At 47.9% G+C, this 22,408-nt stretch overlaps 1 protein-coding gene across 6 annotated transcripts in view; it reads left to right on the top strand.

Moving 5' to 3' along the window:
- The first annotated feature begins 6 nt into the window (after window positions 1-6).
- The window catches only part of FLNB (filamin B), a 133,958-nt gene continuing 111,556 nt past the window's right edge, over window positions 7-22,408 (top strand). For all 6 annotated transcript variants that reach the window (XM_006779108.2, XM_006779110.2, XM_006779112.2 and 3 more), the window contains exon 1: window positions 7-352. In XM_006779108.2, coding sequence (XP_006779171.1) covers window positions 61-352 — 292 coding nt within the window. In that variant the 5' untranslated portion in view covers window positions 7-60. The remainder of the gene's footprint in view (window positions 353-22,408) is intronic.

A 22,408-nucleotide genomic window follows, 5' to 3' on the forward strand; every position in this document is an offset into this window, starting at 1 on the left:
GGGCCTCCCGACGCCAGTCCCCGGCAGCTCGCTGCGCATTGCGCTCTCCTCGCCGCCAGGATGCCGGTGACCGAGAAGGACCTGGCGGAGGACGCGCCGTGGAAGAAGATCCAGCAGAACACGTTCACGCGTTGGTGCAACGAGCACCTCAAGTGCGTGAATAAGCGCATCGGGAACCTGCAGACGGACCTGAGCGACGGGCTGCGGCTCATCGCGCTACTCGAGGTGCTCAGCCAGAAGCGCATGTACCGCAAGTACCACCAGCGGCCCACCTTCCGCCAGATGCAGCTGGAGAACGTGTCCGTGGCGCTCGAGTTCCTAGACCGTGAGAACATCAAGCTCGTGTCCATCGGTGAGTGCCCTGGCCCGGCCCGGCTCGGGCGGGCGACCCCTGCGTGCGCCCCTGCGGGAGGCTGAGGCTACCTGTGCGCGCCGCGGCTGGGGACGTCGTGCCCGGGGTTGTGCGGACACAGGGGACCTAGGCCCCCACCATGGTGCCACCCCCTGGGCTGTGACCTCGTAGGATAACTCCCCGCAGTGCTCCCCGCCGTGCGTCCTGGCGGGGGGTCTCTGGAGAGCTGTGGGTTGAGGATTTGGGTTGGGGCCGCACGGGGAGCGGTGGGGTTGTGGCATTTCCCTGCACCTAGGACGCCCCTGCCGGAACTTGGGGGACTGGAAACCTCTGCTCTGCGGTCCCCGGGGGTGAGACCCTAGTCCGCTGCTCCCCGGAGCGTTCGCCCCGCTGCGCCCAGACCGGTGCGCTCGGCCGCGGCGAATGGGCGTTGGCTCCGAGGCCTGGGGAGGCGACCTGGGGAGGGACCGTTCTCTACGCCTGAGGCCTCCCCGCCCAGGTGGAGACCGGGACCAGGTACCCTCCCCCGCTGCCTCGGAATGGGTGTGGGCCTGGAGGTGGGAAGGGGAGCCTCAGGGGGTGTGTCGTCCTCGCTCGCTCCACTCCCAGTGCGGCTCTGGCTGGGCGCCGCCGGATGAGCCGGCTCTGGAGGCTGAAGTTAAAACTTAGAGATGGTGGTAGTCATGGGAACGGCTGCCTTGCAGGGACCCCAAACCAGCGAGTGCTGTGTGCCTACAGCCGTCTGGTCATCTCAGTCCTTACACATCCTGCAGCCTGGAGTGTTGGAGCGTTAGATGCATTTTGCAGACTAGGGAGTCCAGAGGATTAAATCGCTCGCCCAAATTGTGGCAGCATGAGGGTCCAGCCAAGAATTGAAGGAAGTGGTGACAATTAAAGGAGACTTTGCTTTCCTCTCCCCGCCCTCCCCTCACTGGGGTCTTCCTGAGAGGGGGCAGGGAGTTGGTGTTGTGTCCCTCACCCCCTGAGCTGGGGAGGAAGAATGAGGGTGAGGTCCCCACTCAGACCTGAGCTAGGGGAGGGCTTCCAGGAGGGTCCCAGGCTGCTGAGGGAAGGGCTGTCACACAGCATGTGCATATAGGGAACAAGTGTGTGCAAAGAGGGAGCGTGTGTGGGTGTGTGCCTGCCCGCAGAGAATGTGTGTGCATTTACATTGTATGTGTATGTTCTGCCAAGTGAGTGTCTTGCTGGAGAGGTGCTGGCCCAGGCCCAGGCCTGGGTCTAGGTCTCTTCCTGAGGAAACCAGGCCTTATTGTGACCCCCATGACAGGAAGAAAGTGTGGGTGTGTGTGTGGCTGCTGGGACTTTCTCCAGCCAAGGGGGTTCCCTCTAGGCCGAGTCTCCTCCCTTCTCCCCTCTCCTCCCCCACACCTGTCCTGGCAGGTAGGGCTGCTTCCTGGGCCCAGGCAGCTGCCACCGCCCAGCCAGCCTTCCCTTGAAGGGTGGCTTCTGTGCAGAGGGAAGCTGTGTGGCATGCTCTTGTGTCTGTCTGTAACTGGGGGAGAGAACCTCAGTATTCTCCTGGAATTCTTTCCTCTTCAGAAACTAGCGACCCCTCTGAGGAATCTCAAGGCCTGGCTGGGCTCAACGGGGATCCCTTCTTCTTTGTTTTAAAATGTGTATTTATTTAATTAACTGAACAAAGAAACTTAAAGTAAACCAGGAGTATCCAAACATGACATGAAATCTCTTTAAAAAACAAAACAAATGAAAAAAAAAAAAACCCAAACCACAGCACCAGAAAATCCTGGACTGCCTAATTTACCAACTGTTTACACGATTTGCAGCTGTTTCCAGCGTGGCTTCCATCAATGCCCTGAGCTTGGGCCTCATTCTAGACGTTGTCTGGTCCCTTAGGTATAGTTTTCTACTCGATCCTCACGGTTTTCATTCCGGAACCCACCCAGGCCATAGGCCTTCCATTCTGCTGACACTCCAGGGTTAACCTCCCCTTCCCTGGTTGTGGGCCTACGGGTGTTGGCAGCCACTTCCCTCACAAGTTCCATTGTTTTATTTTCTCCTTTTAAATGATTTCTTAGATCATATTCCCCAAAGTAGCATGCCTGGGTCAAAGGGTGCTACCACATTTATGAATCCTGTCATTGGCTGCCTAGTCGCTCTTCCAGAAAGATCTAGAAACAAACAGGTTTTCCAGCCTCTGGAGAGAGGGAATGTCAAGTGCTGGGACTCCTGTTGGGGGTAAAGCCTGAGGCTTCTTCCTTTTGCTCCTGGGCCAGTCCTGGGTAGTAGTCCTTCAGGGAAAAGGCACATCGAGCTCAAGTACTTACTGCTTACCGCTGTGTTGATTGACACCAGCTCCGATTTGGGGGCCTGGGAAGGTGCTCTGTTGATCACCTCATTGATCACCACCTGGAATTCTCAAGTGTTTTCCTTGTCTGTATAATGAGCTGCTTCAGCAAGTCGTGGGAGGCTTCCGGGCTTGCCCCAGTCCTGACCAGGTGCTTAGGAGATGGTTACTGTTATAACTGTGATTTGTTAGTATTGTTATCTCTACTTAAAGATGAGGAAACGGAAGTGAAGTGACTTGCAGAGGTCGCCTGCTAAGTAAATGGTGACTGGAACCCAGGTCTACCCCGTTGTTGAATTGAGCCTTCAGTGACCTGCCTTCCAGGGTCAGAAATGAGTAAATGCAGCCCCTCTCCCCTGACCAGGGAGCCCCTGCAACAGGTGGTTAAGTCTGGGATGTTGGGGTAGCCTCCGGCCTTGAGCAAGCTCAGCAGGGATCCCAAGGCCTCGGGGTCCTGAGAGGACTAATCCTCCTACCTGTGACTAAGGATCCGTGAGGTCAGTGTCCCGTCTGGAGTTGAGCAGAATCAGTGTGTCTCTTCCGCCTTGTGTCCAAGTGATTTGTTTAGGGACTGGCTGCTCTGTGTTCACTGACTTTTTTGAGGGGTGGGGGTGTGTGTGTGGGGGAACTTTTCTGCTACCCAGCGGATGGTGTTTTACCCCATAGTCTGGATCTGGGAAGGTATCTTTGAATGAACACAGAGTTCCATATGCTTTGGACAACTCTCAACAGTGTGCGTGGTGGTAGTCATTGGAGTTGTGTACAGGCACCCAGCTCTGAGATCACGGAAGGTCAAAAGCCACCGGAGGACTGTGGCTCTTCTCCTTAGAATTCACCGAAAGATAGCCCTGGCTGTTGACTCACAATTGCAATTCAGGGTGAGGTGGGCCCATCCTAGCTAGGCTCCATCCAGAAGTTAAAGATTTTCTTCAGTTTCTTGTTATATCCTGGGCAGTTCATAGTGAGGCCTCAGCATATTTAATTGTAGCCGTCTGCCAGAGCTGGCAGTTTTATTTACTTGTTTTTCCAAAAACCTTTCTGACATTGGGCAGGCCAGCCAACTTGGAGAAAAAGGGGTCTCCGAGTCCAGGAATGACAATCAAGGCTGCCTAGAAGTTTGGGTGGTGTGTTTTGGTTTGATCCTTCAGAAAAAAAAAAAGAATTTTTGCCTTTTTAGAGGATGCGGCGTGACCCTAATGTTTACTTAAAGTGCCCGTGCCAGGCCAGTGCCCCAGAGCAGGTGGGGTGCGTGCTCCCAAGACCTTGGGTCACTGGGCAGTGTTTCCAGGGTGGTGGGTCACCGTGCCTCTCAGCCCTTTTCCTTCCACCAAATAACGTACAACTAATTCTAAATGCAACTCTTTTCTGAATCACCTAGCAAAGTGCCAGTGCGCCTTTTAGGCAATATAGTTCAGGCCCGGAGAATGTTTAAAAAGTTACTAGCACAATAGCATGCTTTGTCAGAATTAACACGTTTGGGGCCATTTGCAACAAGTAACACATTAGTGTCCCCTGTGCCCTGGTGGCTCTTGTTAAGAGCAGTGATCCTTCGTTCAAATCCCACCTGCTGCTAAGGAGCCATTAAGACACCTCTGTGCCTTGGTTGTCTTTTCTTTTCTTTCTTTCTTTTTTTTGGTTAATCCTCACACATGGTATGTTTTCCATTGATTTCTAGAGAGAGTGGAAGGGAGAGGGGGAGGGAAGAGAGAGAAAGGAACATTGATGTGAGAGAGACACATCGATTGGTTGCCTCTGGCATGTGCCCCGACCAAGGAGGCGGCTAGAACCTGCAACCCAGGTACATGCCCTTGACTGGGAATCTGAGCCCGAGACCCTTTGGTGTTCAGGCTGACGATCTATCCACTGAGCCACTCTGGCCAGGGCTGGGTTTTCATATCACTAATATGGGGACAGCACCTATCTCTATTAAAAATCAAACACGTCAACACTTAAAGAAGTGCTTAGAACAATTTGTGGCACATAGTGAGTGCTCCGTCAGTGTTTGTTAAATACATCAGGTACTGTCCAAGAATGCTCTCAGAAGTCAGGCTGGAGGGCGTGCACATGCAGAGGGCTTGGTGGCCAGTGCTAATTCTGTTTGCTCTCCTAGGGCGATGGACTGCCCAGAGCGTGCCCCTCCTTGGGAGGAGATGACCCCTGGCTGTGTTATGGCTGCCTCTGGGCCCATTCACAGCAGCTTTGTTCCCGAGAGCTGGACGGGTAGCTGGTCATTCCAACCTCCCACCCCACTCAGGAATCTCTGGGCCAAATCACTTCCAGATGGCAGCCGGGCTCTGCGGAGCCCCTCCAGCGACGCGGAGCCAGCATGCCAGTCAGCAGCCGCCTTCATTCTTGGAGAGTCTGTGCTGAAGGGGGGCTTTGACTTGGAGCCAAGTTGTGTCTCGCGGCACTCCCCCGTCCCTGCCCGGGGTCCTGGTCCCGTGCTGTGAGGCGGGTGTCACTGGCTAGTTGAGGATGGCTCCTTGCTCCTTGGGCTCTGAGCCTCTGGGCTCTGCCCGCAGTGGCTCCATGGTCAGAGGTACCACATCATCCTGCTTTCCCTGTACTATAGAGCTGGTGAGAGCACTCTATTTGTTGGGTTAAGCTACCGCATGGTGCTGGCATTATCATTAATCACATTATTGTGCTTTTGAACCAGAGTCCAGGACTGTCTTCCGTCTATTTTCTGCCAGTCCTTCCACTGCGCTGTCATCTGGTGTGAGAGCTGTTCCCTTCCCTTCACCTCTGGTGAAGATGCCTCCCTAAATCCTACTTTCTTCCTTTCCTCATTCAAAAAATGTATGAAAGACGGACTGTGCTCTTGCTGGCTTGGCTCAGTGGATAGAGCGTCAGCCTGCGGACTGAAGGGTCCCGGGTTCGATACCGGTCAAGGGCACATGCCCAGGTTGTGGGCTCAATCCCCAGTGGGGGGTGTGCAGGAGGCAGCCGATCTATGATTCTCTCTCATCATTAATGTTTCTCTCGCTCCCTCTTCCTTCCTCTGTGAAATCAATAAAAATATATTAAAAAAAAAAGGATGGACTTCGAGGGCCACAGGAATAATGAGTCATGCCCCTGGCTTGCGTCACACATTGCTCAGCGCGGAGGAGAGACGTGTCACCAGGGAGTGTCCTTCTCAAACTTTTAGGCACACACGAATCACCTGGAGACTGTTAAAATGTAGGTCCCATTCAGTAGGTCAGGGTGGAGGGCCGGCTTCTAGTTGCTGCTGTCTGCTCTGAGGAGAGGACCCAGCTGTGAGGAGCGAGGAGGGGAGGAGAGGATGGCCTTCCCTCAGGCTGGAGTGGGCTGGGTGGTCTGGAGGGCTCCTGGGAGGAACGGCCAGTTAAGCTGAGACCTGAAGCCTGACTAGACTTAGGCAGGTGTGAACACAGGAGTGGAAGAGTGTGTCAGGTGGAGGTGGATGGCGGGGTTGGGGGAGGTGGTGGAGAGGTAGGCAGACACTGACTCACGCGGGGCTCCTGAGGCTGTGAAGATGGGCATCAGAGCATCTTCCTCGAGGAGCTTGGGGAAGGGTAGGCCAGCCCAACTGAAATGGATGAACCATTGCTTCAGTCATTTCCTCGTCAAACTTTCTGAATGGGCCCCTTCCTCATATGTGTATATTTGTAAGCGATATACCTCTACCACTGTCAGTCTACATATGAAATATAGGTAAAGCATAGTTTCTCTTTAGATGACAAATCCAGATGTAAGGTCTGGTTTTTCCCGTGCTCTGACAGGTTATCTCATGTGCCCTCCGAGTGCATGTACCCTACCTACTTGGAGGCCCCCGAAGGCCTGTGTTTTCACAATTCCCTTCCCCCCCTCCCCCATTGCTATTCTGCATTTAGTGTTCATCTTTAGTTACCTTAGTTAAGGAGTTGGATATAATTATAATCCTTTCCTCTAACAAGTTGAACCAAATAAATAAATCCAGTGGAAAGAGCCCTTTCCATCTAAATGCATGCTACTCTTCTCATGATGAAAATTGCCTCATTCTACTAGAAGTCACCTTATATTACTGCTGTAAATCTAGTTATTCATTAAACATGCTCAATAACCACCAAATAATAAACAATACCACTTTCTTCTGGGGCTTGGGAAGTGGCCTTGTGTTTTTAAGGTGCCTCGGTCACTTTTCTTGGGAAATTGAGTGCGTGTTTGGGGAGAGAGTTTCTTGGGAAAGATGATTAGAAAACCACGTGCTTCTCTTTCCGACTAAAGTGATAAAACAGTAGGTGAGAGTAGGTCTTCATTTTAGAAAGGATGGAGTTATTGGGCATTTTTAAAAAATATTTATTTTATTGATTTTTTTACAGAGAGGAAGGGAGAGGGATTGAGAGTTAGAAACATCTATGAGAAACATCGATCAGCTGCCTCCTGCATGCCCCCTACTGGGGATGTGCCCGCAACCAAGGTACATGCCCTTGACCGGAATCGAATCTGGGACCCTTCAGTCCAAAGGCCGACGCTCTATCCACCGAGCCAAGCCGGTTAGGGCTATTGGGCATTTTAATCGTGCCCACTTAGTATCATTTTTCTTTGCAAGAAAAATACTGAGCTCTATATGAAGTCGTTGCCCTTGTTCTAAGAGCCTTCTAGCAGTTGCCTTAAATGCATTCATTTGATAAGTTATAGATAGATGGTTGTCACCTCTTCTGCAAACTGTCCAGTTACGAAAACAATTTGATGACATTTTACTAATGCTCATTGTCTGGTTACAAAATTTACCAAAGAACCTTTGCCTTCCCTGATCCCCTTTTGACAAGTCCCTGTGCAGTGGAATGGCCTTGGTCAGAAGATTTCCCAGGATTAACCATAAGCGCAGAAGCAGTTTGGTTTTTCACTTAGTCAGGACTGGCTGTGAGACTGAATTATTCTGACAGAGCATCTGACTTCCTCCCTTCCCCCATCAAAACCTGGCTCAGGTAGACAGCTTGGCGAGGAGGACGGGCTTCCTCCTGCATAGTCCTTGGCTGTTCTTGGTCCCGAACCCCACTGGTGATGCCATTTGTGTACCGAATATCTATCTGGGCGTGCCCACCCACCTCTAACATAGTGCCCAGTATTTTCCCATCCCTGCCGCCTGCCAAGCATTGTCCTGGGTGCCTTACCTCTATTTGTTCTAATCCTCATTATGGGCCCTGCGACGTGAGTGGTTTTACATCTATTCCATTTTACGGATGAGAATACTGGTGCTTGGATCTGCCTCTCTTCCCAGGCGAGGTGCGATGCTTGCCTGCATCAGGCTGTAAAGTGTTTTAATGTCAAAGCTGGGTTCCACACTTGGAAAGTAAAATAGACCTATTGTAGTGAGAGACTGTCTACTGCTTTAGTTCTGTTGGTTTTTATTTTGCTTGAAACTTGACGCATTTGAGTTAGAGTAATGTGAAATTTCCTACTATAAAACGAAACTATTTTTGGCCCATTTGCCTTACCTTTTCCGGCACCTTAGACCTGTAAGGGGGCCTTCTCTCTGGTTCTGGAGGCATCTCTCTAGTCCTCTGCCTGCCTGCGTTTGGTTCCCAGGGATAGTGGCTTCACTGCAGACCTGGACAGTGGGGACCAGCTGCAGGCTGCTTTGGGGAGACAGGCGGGGGCGGGGTTTTCTCCGTGAGGCCTGGAAGCCGGAGGGGAGGAGGAGGTGCCCCTGCCGGGCTCACCGCATACTGCTTGGAGACATGGAGGACTTTGCTGTGAACCAGCTATGTCCTATGTCTGGAGGTCCTTGGTGACAGCCCTTCGGCACAGCTGTGCTCTGTCAGGGACCTCCCTTCGTACCTGTTATGATGACCTGGTGGAGCGTGTGCTGGGTGGTGTTTGCTGGGAGCAGAACCTTTCTTTCCTGGCTGGCGCTCGGCCTTTATCAGTCCAGCAGCCCTGGCACAGGCAGCCACTCCCCGGTCATCTTCACGGAGCCTGTGGGCCACCCCGTGCTGTGCACCAGCGCTGAACTTGCGTCCCCAAGCGCCTCTCCTGCAGCCTCCTGCTGAGAGCAGCCTGGCCCGTGGGCCGGCCCACTCAGTGCTCAGCTCCCCAGAATCGCAGGCCCGGCTTGGTGAAAGGTCTGGGCGTTAACACAGCACTCCTGTTCTCCCTCTCTGAGGGCCCTTTATGCTGGCATGAATTCCTTTTCTCATGGAGATCTGAAAGCTCTTTTGACTAAATGGGTCACCTTTCTTGGGTATTTTCATAAGGCTGGTCAGCCTTTGCCACGCCAGACAGCTTTTCTGGAATTTCCGTTCAGATATAAAGGCAACCAAAGAGGTTGGAAGTATTTGGAACACAGTGTGGAATTTTGGCTTTTGAGCTATAGGGAAATGGGTGGGGATTTGTGGCAGGGACTATGTAAATTTGCTGCGGCCCATAAATTCAGATTTTAAGATTTGAAAAGGCAAGCAGCAGTCAGCTTTCCTTCTGACCAATAGGCACGGTGTTACAGTCGGCCGCATGCTGCTGGTGACCCAGGCAGAGGCGGGCCTCCCGTGGAGGCCGGGGTTCTCCGTGGCCAAGATCAGATTCCTCCATCTCCCCTGCTCCCCCAGGAAAACAGTCACGCTCTTATCAGGCTGGTCCTGCACTGCTTGTGCGAATCACCCTGATTTTCCTGAAGCGACTTATCAGATGTTCAAGGGAAACAAGAGTTATTTGGTATTTTACAGCCTGTGGGAGCTCCGCTGGGCCTGGTGCTTCTTGCTCAAGAACAAAGTGATTGTTCCCTTGGTGGGGTAAAGCAGGTCAGAGGTCAGGAGGAGGCCTCAAAAGGCCTTTGTGACTTTGAGGTTCTGTTAAGTTACAAATACACACACACACACACACACACACACTCACACTCACACATACACACAAATAATTGATTTCAGAGAGGAAGGGGAGAGAGAAATAGAAACATCAATGATGAGAAAGAATCATTGATTTCCCCTACTGGGGATTGAGCCCACAATCCAGGCATGAGCCCTGACCGGGAATCAAACCATGACCTCCTGGTTCATAGGTCAAAGCTCAACCGCGGAGCCATGCCAGCCAGGCGAGGTTCTGTTAATTGAACAGGGTGTGGGTTCTGTGTATAAGATTCCTCCTCAGAAGAAGCGGAGGGTGGACAATCATGGATGTGCTGCAGGAGGGACGGGGCAGCTTCCGGCCTCCCAGAGCGGAACAAGACAGAGTTCCGAGGAGGAGCCTTGTGGATCTTGGCTTGCAAGCACCCGGGCAGTGGCTTGTCACATTCCTTATCTCCACGAAAGGAGGCAAGCTGGCTGGTCCTGGGGGAATGCCTCTCTGGTGGAGTCCTTTACAGGAAGCGATCCAGGTGTCCTGTTACACTTCCTGCAGGGCCTGTATCTCTGATCATTGCCTCTCCTGTTTTTGTATTTTCCCTTGGCACTCTTGTTTGAGATCCATGGGGAGTCACACCTGAGGTTGGAAGGCATGAGGCCCTCTCCTGGACAGCCACAGTCCTCCCCCTGGATCATGACTGCTCTAGGGGCAGGTCCTCTAGCTCTTGTTCACCTTTGTGGCTCTGAGCTTGGCACTTAGAAGGACTATAGTAAATAACTTACTAAATAAATAACCAGTCTCTAGCATAGGTGGGTTGAATAAGAAGTCTGGTACATTGATTTGTTTGTAATATATTTGCTTTCAGAAAGTGCAAAATAGTTGTCCTTTGCATATAGTGAAATGGGAATTAAGTGCAGTGAACAACTGGGCCTGGGAACCCAGGAAAACACCTCGTTTGTGGAACAGTGATGCTGAAGTTAAAGAACTCGGTACTTCGTTCTCTGAACATCTATGATTTGCCCCAACTGTTAGAGAACAAGGCCTTTTCCGAATTGCCATGTGAGGCTCAGAAAATGAATAAAGAAGGAAGCCACTGAGACTCACTATAATCTTAGTAATAATTTTGTTAATAATAGTGAATATATATCGAATACTTAACAGTACCTGGCATTGTGATAAATGCTTTTCAATAGTAACTTAAGTGGAACCTCATTGCAACCCCGAGATGTAGTTATTATTTTAATCCCCGTTATAAAGGCAAGGAAACTGAGGCACGCCCAGATCAGCCAGTGAGTACGTGGCAGACTATTACTCACATCCTTGTCTGAGATTTTAATCCCCAAAGGAAAACCATCAGTTCCGCCTGTCTTCTAAATTCACATCTAATAGGTTGGGGTTTTTTTTGACATAAAAAAGTTGCATTTGTAGTTACTTGTAAAAATAATTGTAAGGACATAAAGAAATACAAATTAAAAACACATTACCTGTGAAGAATCTTAACATGTCTCTTTCTACATTGAGGAGTTTTGCTTACAGCTGCTGTTTGATCAACTTGGGAAGAGGGAGATGCATTTTCTCAGAAGAAAGACTGTGGATTGGAAATGTTTTGTGATATAATTTTGGTCGTACTAATGGTTGAAACAAGATTCATCCTTGAGTTATTACTGAGTTGTGGCCAACATTAAAATTGGAGGTTTTACTAGTAATTGAGGCTTATTATGGTGTGCAAGTCTCCCTTGGCCTAGAAATATGTTTTGGTGAACCATGGAGTGGGAGTATTCCGGCCACTTTCTGACTTAAAAGTTTTCAGGACCAACTTTTATTAGGACTGCCAGTGTCTCTTAATAATAGTTATTATGACCCTAATGGGTTTGGCTCAGTGGATAGAGCGTTGGCCTGCAGACTGAAGGGTCCTGGGTTCGATTCCGGTCAAGGGCGTTTACCTTGGTTTCGGGCACATCCCCAGTAGAGGTGTGCAGGAGGCAGCTGATCGATGTTTCTCTCTCATCGATGTTTCTAACTCTATCCCTCTCCCTTCTTCTCTGTAAAAAATCAATAATATATATATTTTAAAAATAATAGTTATTATGTTTGGTAACTATTGTGACCTTGCTAATGGTTAGCCCAGGATAGAAATTCATTTACCTTTTAGTATCTCAGCTCCATTAGCAGTTTAAATATATGTCTCAAATACGCCCCTAATATAATGTAGTTGGGCAGCTTGATTCACCCTTGTCTGCGTGGGAACTTTTAGAAGTCTGAAAATTATGTACATCCCTAAGGTCTTCGTGTTATTGGCTTTTTGAGACATCATTTTCTCAACAGCCCCAGGACACCAGGCCCATGGAATCGTCTTGCCTTGAGCTTGCTCGAGGCAGAGGAGATGGAATGGCAACCATTTCTGGATACAGATTCCTGAGTGTGCTTAAGAGTGCGGGTTAGTTAGATCCTGCTCCTGACTAGCTGGGAGCTTGGGGCAAGCTGTTTGATCTCTCTGAGGGCCAGTGTCCCAACCTGTAATAGTGCCCAGTCTATAATATATAATGGTGCCATTAAATATTACAATCCCAGTAAAGCCTTGGGCCAGCCATTGGCAGACAGTAAGTGCCCATGAATGTGGTTGCCGCCTTCCTTTCCTCCTCCTAATTCCTGGACCCACGGTGGCCCCTCAGACTGGAGAAGAAGTGACCTAATTCTCTTGAAAGGGAAGAGATGGGTGGAAGTATACACCGAAATTGGTCAAAAATACCTCATACCTCCTGGACTCTTGTAGAAGAAGTGACCTGGGTTTCCTAGTCTTCTGGCCATCCTTCCTTTAGGATAGAAAATCATGATATCTTTCCTCACTTTCCCTCTTGTCTTGTTTGACTAATGGATCTATTTTTTAAAATTCACTTCTTTGCCCCTCCTTTCTTTAATCTTCTCCTTTGTCTCTTAGAATGTCCTTCGTTCCCATTTCTTCCTTCCTTTTTTTTTTTTAAATTGATTTCAGAGAGGAAGGGAGAGGGAGAGATAGAAACATCAATGATGAGAGGGAATCATTGATCGGCTGCCTCCTGCACACTTAGCATCAGGCGTAGGAGGGCTCAGTGAAGGACAGCTGTTGCTATTGAGGTGGTAGCTCAGCACTCCTGCTGTGAACCCCACACCTCCCACTTGCCCTTTTCAGGGCTTAATCAAGGAGGCTGAAGAGGGAGCAGCTGTGCTAGAGGTGAGGCTGGGCTGACTGCCTTGTATACTTTCAATCTGGAATAAAGGGGAGCATGCCAGCTGCTCCCCCCACCCCCGCCACACACAGTCCTCCAGACAGGCTTGTTCCTGCCTTGGCCCAGGGCTCCGCTTTCTCTCCCTTCTAGTCCCTGTGCCGTTTGGGATCACCCTGGTGGGGCTGCCTGCACCACCTGCCGGGATTTTTGCTGCCCTGGGTGTGGTCTCCAACCGAGCACTGTCCAACCTCCTGTCACAGGACTGGTGATACCATTTTTACAGTCGTTCTTGGAAACGGGACTCCCAGGGTCACACCCTATACAAACAGCATCAAGGTTGCTGGGCCTGGGTGTCTGGGTAGGCTGGCAACAGCAAAATCCGTGACTCCTGAGCCCAAAAGGGGAAGTGTGTGTGGGGTGCCTCATTCTCAGTTCTTTTCAGGGATACGCTAGCCCTAGCCCTGCTGGGCCAAAGGGATCTGTCTGTGTCTTGTGTAACTGCCTGCTTCCTTCAGTTGCCTCTCAAAGATGAGCTGCCTGCTGTCCCCTTGGTGGGGCCACCCTCCCCATGCTGCAGCCTTTTAGGGGAATGTCATTTTTAGGTTATCTCTTGTGGGGATAGGGAACACATAGCAGCTCTCCCAAAGGTAGAATTTATGAGGGTTTTACTTAACGTGAGTGACTAATGCAGACATTCATGTTTAACGATGGGAAATTAGTCAGCCTGCGTGCTGTTTCCATGTGACAGGGCAAAAATGTACACATTTGCACAATAGCTTTTGTTTTGCCTGCTATGAAAGTTGACCATCAGTTAGGTGTTATCGGTACAATCGGCAGGTGCTAAGCTGCTCTGCTTCCGGGCATGGGTTTCTGGTCCTGTGACCCACCCACAACACGCTGGATTTGGCAAGATGGTGGGTCCCAGGCAGAGGGCAGGACCCAGATCTGGACCGTAGTCCTGGGCCTGCTTCTGCCATCACCGCTCCTTGGAGAGGCCCTGCCTCCTTGTCCCAGCCTGTTCAGTGGGAGAACTGGTCTAGGTCTGTGTTGCCCAAACTTTAGTCATTCGTAAAGGAGCCACTGACAGTATTTTTGCCATAATCCCATCGCTGTCTCTATTTCATCTTCACTTAGCATTCTCTCCCTGCATTTGCTCACTTTTATTTATTTTTTTAAATTCTTCATTAAGGTATTACAAATGTGAACTCATCCCCGCCCCACTCATGCTCTCATCCCCCTGTTGTCCATGTCCATTGGTTTGGCTTATATGCATGCATACAAGTCCTTTGGTTGATCTCTTCCCCTTGCCCCCTCTCTCCCCTACTTTCCCTCTTCACTTTTATTTATTTGTTAATTATTGATTTTGGGGGGGGGCGGGGAGAGAGAGCTATTGATCGGTTGCCTCTCATACAATGTCCTGATTGGGGAGTGAACTGTAACTTAGGTGTGTTCCCTGATCGGGAATGGAACCCGAAGCCACACTGGCCAGAGCCAATTGATTCACTTTTAAAACAAATGTATGTGAGTTTTAAAAATATGTTCATATTGATTTTATTTTTTTTTAGAGAGAGGGAGTGAGTGAGAGAGAAACATTGATGTGAGAGAGAAACATTGATTGGTTGCTTCCCCTGTGCACCCCAACTGGGGATGTGCCCTGACCGACTGGGGATGTGCCTTGACCGGGAATTGAACGGGACACCTTTCGGTGTATGGGACGTCGCTCTAACCAACTGAGTCACACTGTCCAGGGCCAGTTGACTCACTCCCAATGTATTTGAAAAGGAGACTTTGTGTCACTATCATAACGGAAAAGTGGTGTCACTAGGTAAATCGAAGGCAACCATAAATAAACCTAAAATAGATTAAATCCCATCTAGTGCTGTTGCCTGTTCTCAGGGAGAAGCCTACTCTTTTGGTTGAAAAGGAAAATTAGCCAGAGGGAAAGGGGGGTGGTAGGAAGAAGAGTGTATGGGCGGGTAAAATGGTGATGGAAGGAGACTTGACTTGGGGTGGTGACCACAATACAATACACAGATGATATATTATAGGATTGTACACCTGAAACCTATGTAATTTTATTAAAACCAATGTCACTGCAATAAATTCAATAAAAAAGGGGAGCAAAAAAAAAACCAATGCAAAAAAATAAAAGATAGAGATAGAAAGGTATTCAGAGTAACCTAGCACCACACTGAGTCTTTCTCCAGGACCGACTCAGAGGATTGAGAAATACTTGGAAAGAGAATAGTGTTCTCTCTGTTATGCAAGGGGATCCATCGAGGGTCCCCAGTAGCTCAGAGTAGTAATGCATAGGTGCTTTGTCTACAAGTACCCAGTGCCAGGAACTGTGCCAGGAGCTATGGCAGCGACTAGAAGGTTAAGAGGGGATTGGGACTTTGTCACTGACCTGGGTTACCAACCTCAGGGAGCTCATGGTCTAATGGGAGTCATAGGAGTAGATTGAATGTAGGTGAAGAGCCGGACAGGCCCCACTGCTTTCAGTGAGAGAACCACAGATCTAAGTTCTGTCGTGTGTGTAGGGCTTGTTTAGAAAATGATTTTTTAAATAAACTTGAGGGTTTTTTTTTAAATGAACAATACATTTATTTCAGTCTAGATTGACTAGAAAAACTAAGTGTATTAAAATTATATCATTGTTGTCCTTATGGTGTTAGAATAGTGACCCATCTTAACCCTTTATATAATGGTAACCAACCTTATTCCCCTAAAGCCTGACTTGAGTTTTGAGCTTTCGTGGAGAGTTTATGTCACTTATAAATAGAAAAGATAAGACCAAATGGCCTAATAGACTCTTTATAGCACTAATTTTTTCCTCTGATTAGCATGTCCTTTAGTTTCGACAAAACAAGAAATACCTCAGGCTAATCTCCAGGAATGGACGGTATTCTTTGAGGAAGTGGGATATGGAGCTGCATCTGATTTTTCTGTCCATCTGCTAGCCAGGGGCACCACCTGTTTCCCTTGGGTTTCTGGGAGGAGGCAGGTTGAGGTTAAGGGTGAGGACCTGGGAGTCAGGAGGCTCTGGGTTTGAATCTGGCATTTACTGTGTGACTTAGGATTGAGTTGCATGATTTCTCTGGAGCCTCAGTGCTCTCTTGTAAACTGGTGATAATCATCATTTCTCCGTGAAAGAGTGGGAGTGAAGATTTAATGAACTAAACTTTATAAAGTACTTGCCACCTGAGAAGTATTCAGGACGTGCTAACAAGCCATCCCATACTTGCTGATTGAGGGGTCAGGTTTTTACTACTCCAGGCTGGTAGTGAGTGAAGTTGAAGGATGTCAGATTTGGGGTTTGGTTTGCTTATGCTAACGGATATCAGAGTGTTCAGAAGAGATTACGGGGCTAGGGACCCCAAATGGTGCTGTGATTCCCTAAGATACTGTGTATGAGTCAGGATGAAATGGACAGCAAGAGGAGCGGGCCTTGTGGGGGCTGGCGGAGGGCAATTAGATCTATCCAGCTGCGAGGAATGGGGCCCCAAACTGGCTCACCTGCAAGGCGCATGTCAGCAAGCGCAGAGAGTGGGTTATGGGTTTCTGAGGTCAGTGTTGTCACCAAGGGCCCCGCTCTTTGGGTCTCTGCTGTCTTGGTTTCATTAGTCCTAGGGCATCTTCCCCTGTGGCTTCCCACAGCAGAGACGTCCTGCAAGGCTGAGAGATTGCTCTTTGGAATTCCTTATGAGCCAAGAACAACATTCCCAGGAGCTGGCAGCAGATCTCTCCTGTGTGTCATTGGCCCAGGTTGGATCACATGGCATTCTTGAACCAGTACCTGCCAAGGGGGATGGATTACCCTCAGCCCAGAGCGGCCTTCCCAGAGCTGGAGTGGAGTCACTTCACTGGGGACCACAGGTCCTGTTGGGAAGCTGGACCCAGGCTCTGCTCAGGAAGGATGCTGGGTGGGCCTCCTCTTGTCGGTGGTGTCAGAAAAGGGATGGTCATTCTTGGGGAGCAGGAGTGTGATGAGGAAAGTGTATGTCTTATTTCAAAGCTTCTTCCTCCATCTCTCTGCTTCCCGAAGTCCCTATGTTCCATCGAGGGGCCATGCCCACACCCTCTACTCATCCCTGGAGCCCTGTGGCACTCCTACCCGCTCCTTCCACATGACCTCCTCCCTGCTGGTACTAGTATATTGTAGGAATACTCCCATTGTCATTTGTATAGCACTTACTAGTTTTTCCTATTTAGCAGTCATACATTTGATCCTTGAACCGGTTTGTACTGTGCAGATCCAGTTATACACAATTTTTTTTCAGTAACTACATGTACTCTTATCCATCGGCGACTGTGGAGGGCTGACTGTGTGTGCATAGGGAACTTGAGCATCTGTGAATATTGGTATCCCCTGGTGGCCCTGGAACCAGTTCCCCGTGGATACTGAGGGACAACTTAAGTTTCAGGGGAGTTCAAAGTTACATGTGGAGTTATATATTGGGGTCAGTACCCCTCACCCCTGATGGGGAAAATAAGACATTTTTGGGGGGCTAGCAATCTGAATCTGTGCCAGTAACGTAATGTACATTCTCGATAGCCTATAATTAAATCACTGCCCCTTTCTCCACAATCTGGTCTTGCAAGACCTGTTTACCTAAGTACTCCCATTTTACAGAGGCCATAAACCATGAACAATACACAACCCCTGGAGGGGGTTATCAGTGCTGGCACCAGGCCAGGCCTTTAGGTGTGGTCTCACGGCCCCCATCCCAACACACAGAGCTTTTTGCAAAGCCTGCAAAAGGTCCGGAAGTCCCACCCATATCTGGGGGACAAAGAAACCAAAGGGTATAAAGGGAGAGCTTCCTCCATATTGGTTTGCACAGGATTTGGAGAGAAACAGTCTCCCCTAAGTCACTGTAATACTACATGCGAAACATCTGAAAATAAATGTTTTTTTCCTGTATCTCCAAGTACTCCTGTGTATTTTTCGGTCACCTGGTAAATTTGTAACACCCCCATATTTTTAAGGGTCAACTGTACATGTTTTTGCGTGGAAATGGGAGAGTCGCATAAAAAACAGTAAAAGAGGAAAATTTGCTTATAGTTTCATGTCCAAAGATAACAAAGGAATTGTTAAGATTACCTTTCATTTTCTATGCATGAATATGTAGACTGTATGTAGTTTTAAAAAATATATATATATTTTATTGATTTTTTACAGAGAGGAAGGGAGAGAGATAGAGAGTTAGAAACATCGATGAGAGAGAAACATCGATTAGCTGCCTCCTGCACACCTCCTACTGGGGATGTGCCCACAACCCAGGTACATGCCCCTGACCGGAATCTAACCCGGGACCCTTCAGTCTGTAGGCCGACGCTCTATCCACTGAGCCCCTCTTTATTTTCTTAGCAGGTTGTGAAGCTGTGCACTCGGTCATCACACTTTTGGATAATTTAAAATTGACTTAAAAGATCACTCAGTATTGTCCTTGGCTGGCTTTTCTCAGTGGTTACAATGTTGGCCTGTGGTCTTGGGTTTGGTTTCCAGTCCAGGATGCATACCTGGGTTGCAGGTTCGATTTTTTTCTCTGTCCCCCTCCTAAAACTTCCACCCTCTAAAAGCAATATAAAAAATGTCCTCTGGTAAGGATTAAAAAATAATAATAAAAAAATCATCAGTTAAAAAAGAAAAAAAAAGGTTGCTGATATGGGCAGCAGGAGCTCATTCTGCTGGCACCTCTTGAGAAGGATGCAGAACGCCTCTGCCTTGCCCTGGAGAAGGACAGCACACTGGAGGCCACCCGCTCCTGTTCCCCAGTGATGGAGGCATTAATTCTTTTGAACTTCCAGGTTGGGCGCCCATGCGTGTCAGCTCTGCTGGGGGCAAAAAGGAAAAGGAAGGGCTTGTGCTTGAGTTGGTATGTTGTCCCAGGAAGTGATCGGAGCTGGCACAGAGCTGCCCATGCCACTGGCTGACATCAGACATGGCCAAGGGGATGCACCCAGGTGCCAGCCGCTTCTCCAAGTGTATCACCCTGGATCAGCTTAACAAACAGTGTTGAGCAGCAAAAGCACATGGCAGGAAGATAGATACATACACGATGATATTGTTCTATAAAGTTTTACAAATGTAATAGAAATACAGATCTGTTCATGAGAATGGTCATTAAATTTTGGGTGGTGGTTGCCTGGGACAGGGGGAGAAGGAAGTGCAGTCATGAAGAGGTGTGCAGTGGCTTGCAACTCTTTGTACCATCTTAGTTCTTCCGTTGCATGGTGAAATATATTGTATTATTTTTTCTGTCCCCCTTTTCTGTGTGTGTGTGTTGGAAATATTTTCCTATAAAATGTATGTCTAAAATTTTCATGCTGTTACAATGCATTACTGAGGTTAACCAAGTATTATTATTTTGTTTGTTTGTTTTAAAGACAAGCTTGGGCCCAGCTTATGAGACAGAAAACAGGTCATCCTCAAGATGTCAGGATGATATTAAGACAAAAGCCATTCACACATAGCAGGATTACTCCCTCCCACTCCCCAAGTATATGTTGAAACTCCTGAGCTAATAACAGCAGAATGTGAGGCCCCTCCCATGGGGTAGCTTGTGAACATGGCAGGCCTGAGTTTCTCAAAGGCAAGGAGCTTTAAACATCTGCCTCCGGGAGCTTTCAGTCAATTGCTTATTGTCTAAGTGAAGGACTTATTTCTCAAGGAAATATCGCAAGAGAGTGCTGAAATAGCGCATTGCCCTTAAAAGTAGTAAAGGTCCCTAAGTCAGGGGTGTTTCAGCAGAGGAATGAGTGTTGTGAGTCTTGCAGTCGAAGAACACCTGTGCATTATGGCCCCAATCAAGCAGTGGTTTGGTGGTCCTTGTCTAGGGGACTGTGGTTTTGGTGTCCCAGGCTCAGAAGTATTTAGTTTGATTTAAAGAAACACACAAAACTACTTTATTGGGATGTAATTGACATACAACAAATGACACATTAAATGTGTACATTTAGAAGGCAATAAAAGTAAAAATAAACAACTGGGATGATATCAAACTAAAAATTTTCTGTACAGCAAAGGAAAACAAGAATAAAATGAAAAGGCAATTTACAAATGGGAGAAAAATATTTGCAAGGCATATGTCTGATAAGGTGTTAATAACCAAAATATATAAAGAACTTTTACAACTCAATAGCAAAACAACAACAAAACAAAACAAAAATAAAAACAAAAAAGCCCCAAGACAATGTAGTTAAAAAGCGTGCACTGAATCTAAGTAGACATTTTTCCAAAGAAGACATACATATGGCCAAACAGGTACAGGAAACGCCAATCAAAGCCACAATGAGATATCACCTCAACCTGTTAGAATGTGTATTATCAAAAAGAAAAACAAGTGTTGCGGAAACCGGTTTGGCTCAGTGGATAGAGCGTCGGCCTGCGGACTGAAAGGTCCCAGGTTCGATTCTGGTCGAGGGCATGTACCTGGGTTGCGGGCACATCCCCAGTGGGAGATGTGCAGGAGGCAGCTAATCGATGTATCTCTCTCATCGATGTTTCTAACTCTCTATCTCTCTCCCTTCCACTCTGTGAAAAATCAATAAAATATATTTAAAAAAAAAACCAACAACAAGTGTTGGTGAGGATGTGAGGAAAAGGGAACCCTTGTGAACTGTTGGTAGGAATGTAAATTGGTGTAGCCAGTATAGGGGTTCCTCAAAAAAAGAAAAATAGAGCTACCCTGTGATGCAGCAGTTCCACTCTGGGGTATTTATCCAAAGAAAATAAAAATACTAACTTGAAATAGATATCCGCACCCTCATGTTCACTGCAGCATTATTTGTAATAACCAGGACATAGAAACAACCTAAGTGTCCATCGATGGATGGATGCGATTGGTAGTTGCCAGAGGCAGGAGGTGGAGGGTAGGCAAAATGGGTAAAGAGGATATAAAAAGGCACACACTTCCAGTTATAAAATAAATAAGTCACGGGGTTGTAATATACAGCATGGTGACTATTCTATATAATAAAAGGCTAATATGCAAATTGTCCCCTCGACCAGGAGTTTGACTGGGAGTTCGTCCAGGGGGTGGGGCGGCCGGCCAACAATCCGCGGCTTCTCCCCCTGGACAGCCTACCCCAATTGTCCCGATTTGGCCGGCTGGGCAACCTCCCCGAGTCCCCTCCCCCTGTCTGGCCCGATTGGCCCCAATCGGGGTGGGCCAGCTGGACCCCACCTGTGCATGAAATTGTGCACCAGGCCTCTAGTAGTTAATAATACTGAAAGTTGCTAAGAGTGCTGTATTGCATCTTAAAAGTTATAACCAGAAAATACGTTAACATTTATTGTGGGGATCATTTTGCAATATATACACACATATATGTGTATGTATATATATACACATATATTTATGCACACACGCACACACACATATGATACGTAGATATGATTGTATCCGCTGAATTGAGGACAAAATTCTTAAATTCTAAACATCAGTCATGTGCTATGTTTCCCCTATTTTGCTCTGAAAGAAGTTGTCTCTGTCAGAATGACTTTGAAAACCTGTGCAGTTGGATAGTTTTTGTTACATACATACATACATACATACATACATACAAACATTGGGAAATCATGGCCATAACCACGATAGTGAACATATCTATCAGCCCCAAAAGTTTCTTTGTGCCTCTGCAACTTCTCCCTCTCATCCTTCCCTGTCCACTCCCTTTTACAACCACCTATCTGCTTTATGTCACTATAGGTCAGTTTGCATTTTTTAGACTTTTACATAAATGGGACCATACAGTATATACTCTTTGTCTCCTTTTACTCAGTATAATTATTCTGAAAGTCACTCTTCTTACTGCATGTGTCAACATTTCATTATTGTTTAGTGTTGAGCAGTATTTCATCGTATGGATTTGCCATAATTTGTTTATACATTCTTCTGTGGTGACGTTTGGGTTGTTTCCAAATAAAGCCATTATGAACGTTATTGTCCAAGCCTAGTATGGACATATACTTCCTTGGTTTCTGAGTAAATGGCTAGATCATATGGTGGGCGTATGTTTAACTTCTTAGGAAATTGCCAAACCATTTTCCAATTTTTCCATTTTCCATTTCCACCAACAGTGTATGAGAGTTCCAGTTCTTGCACATCCTAGCCACAAGAAGTGTTTTTTCTTAGAAGACAGTATTTTCTAGCCTGGTTGGTAAAAGCAGCTGTGGCTTTGATCACTTTTTAATTTCTCTCTCCACTGCCACAAAGGTTTTGGTTTCCACTGTTAACAGATTCTGGTCCCCACAGTCTTGGGGGGGGGGGCGAGGGGAGGGCGGGGAGCCCGAGGCTCACTGTGATTGCACAGGCTGGGTCACCTGCTTTCTCCTCAACCACTCACGGGCCAGGGTGTTTGTTGGGATTGACTTAGCCTAGATCACATGTCCCGCCTCCCGCCTCCCCCAAAATCTGGGACACTGAAGAGAATGGCAGGATGGACCTCAGGGAGGGTGACTGCTGCACCAGGTTGCTGTTTGTTCTTTAGAAACCCCCTTTATAAAACTGGTGTCCCTGGCTGTGCTATCATATGGCTGTCATTTAGGGTAATCACCTCTGTCCCCTCCTTGAAGCAAGATTACCTCTTCACCTCACAGGCAGATCAAAGAGAAGAAAAACACGTGTAAATTGCAGCATGCTTGAGGTTTCATTTAAGCTGTCTATGTAATTAAAAGGTGTTAGTTAGACTTAGATATAAAATAAAATCTGACTTCAAACTTAAGTGGCATCCATGCCT

Source organism: Myotis davidii, unplaced genomic scaffold (assembly GCF_000327345.1).
Source record: "Myotis davidii unplaced genomic scaffold, ASM32734v1 scaffold189, whole genome shotgun sequence".
Lineage (NCBI taxonomy): Eukaryota > Metazoa > Chordata > Mammalia > Chiroptera > Vespertilionidae > Myotis > Myotis davidii.